Below are 7464 nucleotides of genomic sequence, written 5' to 3'. Positions count from 1 at the left end.
TTTCTTAACCACAGACTCAGCCTACGCAAGGTCTTCGAGTATCCTATGGACTCGGACCCCAAGATCCCGATGCTCCTCATATGTATAAAATAATAAAAGACACAATTACTGCTCTACATTTTCATTGGCTTTTGAAATAATATATTGACGATAGAGAATTTAATCGTCAATTATGGCCCATTGGGTGTAATTACCAGTTATTAACTGATTAGTATCACTCGATCATTGCATTTCTCTGTTAAGTCAATAGGCACGGAACATTCTCGTTACATACAGTCACCGTGTGAATAAAATTAAGGATAACATGACTGAAAAGTAGTCTGAAACGTGCCCCAGTCGATATTCCTTCCTTCAGCAAACTGCTATTCTGGCTGAGCGATCAGAATCATCTCCACTCCCTTTCACTGGTGACGTGGGAAGTGCATGACGCTTAGGAAGGAGAGATTGGGCAAAATTACCAGCCCGAATTTAAATGAAGTGGTTCCAACAGCACACGACTGGCTCGGCGTTGTCTGTAGTTCGGATTACATATCACACAGCTCACTTCCTGAATCTTTTTGGAGGTTGGCTGCACATCGAGCACACAGCATGTCGCAGTCAGACAGCAGGCAGCGATGAATTCCGCGAACAACACTGACGCACAGGAGGAAAAGCTCTTCAGCTCCGGCACTTACAAATTGTTGGCGGTCATTGTGGGCACGATAGGTGCCGTGGGCTTCTGTAACAACCTCCTGATGCTGGTGCTTTATTGCAAATTTCAGAGGCTCAGGAGCCCCTCCAATCTCTTCCTCGTGAACATCAGCATCAGTGACTTGCTGCTGTCGATCTTCGGAGTTTTCTTTACCTTGATCTCCTGTGTAAAAGAGCGATGGATTTGGGATAACGGTGCTTGCGTCTGGGATGGCTTCAGCAACAGTCTGTTTGGTGAGTACGTTTATCCCCTTTCCATCCCCTCCACGGTGGTAGGAAGTCCATTGGAGACGACCCTCTTATTCCGGGGACATTTTCAGAAACGCTGCGGTGATGTCGCCGATTGTGTGCAGCAGAAGACCCGGGTTAGCAACAGAAATTCCCTGTGGATCAGCTGGCATCTGTAGAGCGAGGAACCGGGGTCTGTCACCTTCCATTACTAGGAAACCACTCTGTGCATCTTGCTTTTTTGGGACATCTACTTAAATTATGGTTCATCTCCCGATGGTCAGAGATACATCAAACTTAATATGGATACGTAGTTTTTTTTGGTATGGATACGTAGTTTTTTTTTATTCCCAACTTCATAAGTAAGGAACGAAAAACTAGAAGACAAAGGTTTAAGGTGAAAGATTCAGGAGGGACCTGTGGGGCAGCAATTTCACAGAAGTGGTGGTGTGTACGTATTTGTGAAGAGTTGCCAGAGAAAATGGCAAAGGCAGATATGTTGCTAATAAAATATTGAGTAAATACATGGATAAGAGTGATATAGCCCAAATGCAGCAAATGGGATTAATTTGATGAGTAATATGTTTGGTATGGATGAATTGAGCTGGAGAGCCTGTTTTTATGTTATATTTAACTATGACTCCTGAAGCAACTTTAGCATTGCAAGGCAACCTGTGGCATTTGACAGAATCCTTGTTGACATGAGACAAGTGAGAGATGAAAGTAGAGGCTAATTTTGTGGCATGACTTGAAGGAGGGAATTGGCAAATGAAGGCACTCCTGCAGTGTTAAAATTATTAAGGTTAACCATGCTCAACAAACACAAACTGGGAGGAGGCCTAGGCCTCCAGGCATCCAGCATTCTATAAGATTATGGTAGATATCTGCTGGTGTCAACTCCTTGTCCGTACAAGTTCCCATAACACTTTATTCTTTGATCGTTTGAAACATTTATCTATTTCCACCTTGAATATTGGTCCTCCAGCATCCAGTGAGGGAGAAAATTCCAGGCATTCATTACCCTCAGAGCAAAATTTCTGCTCTTCAGTTTTAAGTGACCAACTTTAACCACCTTTGTTTGTGATTCTTCCCCAGGTGAAAACATCTCAATCTGCTGTGTCAAGATCCATTAGGAATTTGAGTGTTTCAAAAAGGTCACCCCTTATTCTTTTAACCCCTAAAGAATACCATCTCACACAGACTGGCCTCTCTTCATAGTGCAGTCTTATTCCCAAGCCTCCTTTAGATTGGCTTAATGATTTCTGCATTTTTGTTTAGGGGACCATAACTCGGCACAGCATTCCTGGTATGCTAACTGACACCCTACACAAAAACTCTATTCTTAAACATCAAAACCTTTGTAATAAAGGGTTTCAGCCCGAAACATTGACTGTACTCTTTTCCATAGATGCTGCCTGGCCTGCTGAGTTCCTCCAGCATTTTGTGTGTGTTGTAATAAAGCCCAATGTATGTTTTTTCCTCAACTACATTTGGACCTAGAAGAGAAGCAATTTCAGGTGGGAATGTAGCCAGAACTGGAAACAAACTGTGTCCAACTCGTAAAATTGGATCACTGAGGTCACTTTGAAGAGTATTGTTGTCAATGGTATTATGTACTGTAGCAGGCCAGGAGAGGAGATGGGAGGGATTGTCCTTTTATAGTCTCAATGATTTATGATTAAATTTCAGTGCTGTAACTGGGAATAATCCTGACTGAAGGTATTTAAACATGTCTGCAAGAATGACCGGTTATGGATCTCAAGAGGTGATATATGCCTAAGGGGAGAAAATTGAGCTTGGAGATGGCAAGGCATTTTGTAAATAGATCAATGGTTTTTACAGAGCTGTGACGTCAACTGTTATTTCTGGAAGGAGAGAGAACCATTAACAATGTAAGCTCGCATAAAGACTACAAGAGGAAAAGTGGGTGATTATAATTTTTGTTTTGGGAGAGGACTAAGAAGAAGGGGGATTTCAGCATGAGCTGAATTTTTAGATGGGGAAGGAACTTAAGAAGGTTACTTTGGAGCCTGGATGAAAGAGTGTGGAGAGCCAAGTAAGTTTAGTGTTCCCAAAGCTGCTAGTGCCTCAAGTCTTCAGTGACATAATGTCCTGGTTCTTTCTATTGGATTTGAGGTTTGAAGAGAGCTGTGACAGACATTTGAGGGTATTTCCAGTAAGGGAAAAAAATCTAGGAGTAACATTTGTAATCCAGGATGATTCTGGAATAATCTGCCATTAGAACAAAATTTGATTATGATTCAGTTATCAGCCCAGTGCTTACTCCTATTACAGCACCAATGAAGTGAAAATATCTTGGTGAATTAATTTCAATAGTCCCTGGACAGAGGAGGGTGAGGATTTTAACCATGAGAGGTTTGGAACATTGCAATGTTCAAGAAGTAGTGTAATAGTAAATAGTTAAAACAACTATGCTGCTGAATCCATTCATCTGCATCTTTTGAACAGGGGAACTGGAATAATGATTCTGCCAAGGCTGGGGCAATGGCATGGGTAATGGGTTTGGAGCTTCAGAGATGTGGAGGGAGGGCATGGCTGAGTAGAATGATCACTGCAGAAATGGGATGGATGGATGGCTAAAGACCAGACAGCTGGTATTTTGAACCTGGATGGAGTTGTGGTTTTGCTTCAGAGAGAATATGCTTGTAAAATTGTACAAGGAAATAATTGAAGATGGTGTTCTGTTACAGATAACTGTGGGGTAGTGCAATCCTGGTTAAGTTTCTGGGGAAGGATCGTGGAATAATAGGTTGGCAGTGAAATAAAATGAAACATGGTGACAAAAGTTGAAGTTACTTGGTGTCAAGAATAATTGTGGGGGTAGGGGGGAAGATCTAAATGAAGTTTAAATGAAATTTGGGCTGGTAATTGTGTCCTATCCCTCCTTCCAAACTGTCACGCACTTCCCATGTCACTAGTGGGGAGGAATTGATACTTTCTAACTGCTGAACCAGAATAGCAGTTTGCCAAAGGAAGCAATATGGAGTCGGGCACATTTTAGACTAGAAATGTACTCTTTTCAGACACATTACTCTTGATCTCTTGAACACTGAACAGTCATTGATAGGAATACTCAGCTTGCTCCTGTAACAGAGCAACAATGAAAAGGAAATATCTTGGGGAATCTATTTTATAGTTCTTGGACGGGAGAGGGTGAGGATTTTAACCATGAGGGGTGTGGAACATTGAGAAGTTCAAGAAGAAGAAAGTACTTTGGAATCAGTGGAAATATCAAATTATAATTGTATATGTAGCCAGATAGGGTAGCTTAATTTGAAGAAGGGATTGGGGCTAGAGGATTGGAGATACTATCACACCTTGGGTAGGTGTCCATCAAATTCATGATGATGCAATCGTAGAAGGATGGTGAAATGGCAGGACATTCACAGATGACCAATTCTGCTAAACTAGAGGGAAATGTAGGCTTCAATAGCAATAGTTTGATCTTGTTGCAGAATGCACATTAGTACAGGTGAGGGTAGGTTGAATGGGAATGAGTTTAAAGCTACTTTTCTCCACTCAACTCTTCCCAAAAGCCCTGCAAGTATTCAGGATGAGACGATTGAAGAGGGATTTGAATAGAAAGGACGGAATCGCTTTGCCATTCAGAGGGTGACGTCGGCTTATTTCAGCTATATATGCATCCGTGACCACGGGGTAGTTGGAGGGATAGGAGGAGGAGGAGGAGTCCAGCATGGTCTTCAAAATGTACATGATGCAAGGAAAACCAGTGATGAAAGCCTGGATGTGCGTGTAATGATAGTAAGCAGGAAATTGAGGAGACATCATAAATAGAGAGTGCAGGGGAGATTTGCAAGGATGTTGCCTATATTGGAGGACGTAATTAATGAGAATAAGTTGAGTGAACTTGGCCTTTTCTCCTTGGAGAAACAGAGGATGAGAGGTGATAGAGGTGTATAAGATGATGAGGGGCATTGATCGTGTTGATAGCCAAAGGTTTTTTCACAGGGCTGCAATGGCTAATACGAGGGGGCATAGTTTTAAGGTGCTTGAAAATGGGTACCACGGGAATATCAGGGGTAAGTTTTTTTTATATAGAGTGCTGGGTGCGTGGAATGCACTTCCAGTGGCAGTGGTGGAAGTGAATAAATAGGGTTTTTTTTTAAGAGCCTCCTAGATAGGTACATGGAGCTTCAAAAAATAGAGGACTATGCGATAAGGAAATTCTAGGCAGTCTCTAGAGTTGCATGGTCGAACATTGTGGGCCAAGCAGCCTGAAATGTGCTATAGATTTCTATGTTCTACGTTCTATGTTCTCCGTCAAAGAATCCAGGGTTAAATTCAATGCTTGAATTGTAAAGCAAAGTTTGCACAGATCACTGACAATTACGTAGATTGAAAGCACATAAAGCCCTGAAGGGCAGAGGATTGCATGATGTGGTGGAAAAATTCCCCTGGGATTAGTCTTCAGAATGGGATACAGGCAAAGAAAACGAAGTGGATCATCATAAAATGGGGAAGAGCTATAAAATGTACTTTGGTACATAAATGATACCCTGAACCTATGTGTGGTTGGGAATGTAATGCCAGCAGAGCAGTTGTAGGCACCCTAGTGTTAGGAGAAGATCAATGGGATTGATCAGGGGTGGCCAACCTGGGGTCCAAGGACTTCTTGCTCAATAGTATTGGTGTATGGCATAAAGATGGTTGGGGAACCTCTGGGCTAGACAAAGAGTATTTTTAAACAATTTAGGAACAGGCATGTTGGTAGAATAGGACAAAGTAAGGATTTTGTTATTCCTTGTACTCCTAGCCATCTAATCAAATTGCCCTGATCAGTGTTCACTGTACAATTCTATTCTATGTCAAGATTACATATATTCCCCTTTCATTGTCACAATTATTCTTTATTTTGAGCATATTACTTCCATCACTGAAGTGATGAACAGAAGCTGTTAATTTGTCTTGGATATTTACAAGTCTAACCAGACATGGTCTGTGTCTGTAATATGCCATATGAGCCACTGCAGTTAAAATGACATTTGATGCACTTTTAAGGTGAATTGTCTTGGGAAAGAATGTAACAAACAGAAACGCATGCACAGTACAACAAAAAAAATACAGCAAACAACCTGCAATGCTGATTAATGGGCAATGCTGACAGCTACCTCCTGCTCTTGATCAAACACAGCTGGTTAAAAAGATAGTGAGCGGTTGGAAGGATGATCCGGCAAGTGTATTTAACAGCTCATTAATTTGGGTCAGTTCCTGGCATCCTGAGAAGTTCTGGATGCAAGGAACTACTGTGCTCAGTAAGACAAAGGAGATGGTGATGGACTTTAGGAAGACTAAACCTGCACTGCTCCCTGTTACTATTGATGGTGAGGCTATGTATGTAGTGAGGACCTACGAGTACCTGGATGACAGACTTGAGTTGAGTACCAACACAGGCTGTGTATAAGAAGGGCCAGAGTCACCTCTACTTCCTGAGGAGACTGAAGCCCTTTGAAGTATGCAGGCCTCTCCTTCACATGTTCTACCCATCTGTTGTCGCCAATACAATCTTCTATGCAGTGGAGTGCTGGGGCAATGGCATCAACATGGGTGATGCCAACAGGCTCAATAAACTGATTAGAATGACTGGCTCTGTTATAGGAGTAAAACCGGTCAGACAGGAGGCTATGGTAGAACAAAGGGCCCTACAGAAAATCCTGCCAATTTTGGACAATGTTTCTGAACCTCTGTATGCCACTTTGGCTGAACAACGGAGCACTTTTAGTAATAGTCTAAGACAACTGTGCTGCTCCAAAGAGCACTATATGAGGTCATTCTTACCTGCTGCCATTAGGCTCTATGATGAGTCAACTTATAGCCGGGGAAGTGATTACCACCCCCCCCCCCCCGTTAGACTGTCTGAGGTAACTTTTTCCTTTTATTCTTCTTTGCTTCTCTAATACTGTATTTGTATATATGTGCACTTGTAATGCTACTGTGATACTGCAATTTCCTTTGGAATCCAGCCCTTGGGTCTAAGACCAAATGAATGAGGATTCCATTGCTAAATCAGCACACTTGGGCTTCACCTTGGGAACCCCCGCTCAAATCTAAATGGCTAAATCTTGTGCATGCTTAACTGAGTTATTAAATACCAGCCATTCCCTCTCGAGCTGATGACATCAGCAAGCAAGCATTGAATGGATAAGCAACACCTTACATTTTCCTTAACCTTTCTATTCAAGTTGTCCCTGCCCAGTGCAGCCCTGCAGCTGCCTACGTTCTAACCTCTTCCAGGCGTCATTTATTTGCACTCTCCCACTCCTAGCCCTAATTATTCCCTATGTTCGTTGGTCCACCAGTGGCAGTCATGCCTCATGAGTCCATCATGAGGGAAAATGCTAGAAACTGATATTAAACATGCTGTGGCAACGAGATGGTAATTAGGCAAAATTAACATTCCCTTGTGAAAGTAAATTGTATTTAATCAATATTGGAATTCTTTGTGGAAGAAAATTGTTGTGGATAAGGAAAACCAATGGTTGTTCCATACATGGATTTCCAGAAGAG

At 42.1% G+C, this 7464-nt stretch overlaps 1 protein-coding gene across 1 annotated transcript in view; it reads left to right on the top strand.

The window, feature by feature from the left end:
• Window positions 1-453: 453 nt before the first annotated feature.
• Window positions 454-7464, top strand: part of opn3 (opsin 3) — a 44350-nt gene continuing 37339 nt past the window's right edge. Inside the window, exon 1 of the mRNA XM_063055602.1 lies at window positions 454-924. Within this exon, the coding sequence (XP_062911672.1) occupies window positions 615-924 (310 nt within the window). The 5' untranslated portion in view covers window positions 454-614. The remainder of the gene's footprint in view (window positions 925-7464) is intronic.

This window comes from Mobula hypostoma, chromosome 8 (assembly GCF_963921235.1).
Source record: "Mobula hypostoma chromosome 8, sMobHyp1.1, whole genome shotgun sequence".
Classification (NCBI taxonomy): Eukaryota; Metazoa; Chordata; class Chondrichthyes; order Myliobatiformes; family Myliobatidae; genus Mobula; species Mobula hypostoma.
This window is presented reverse-complemented; position numbering and strand designations above follow the sequence as displayed.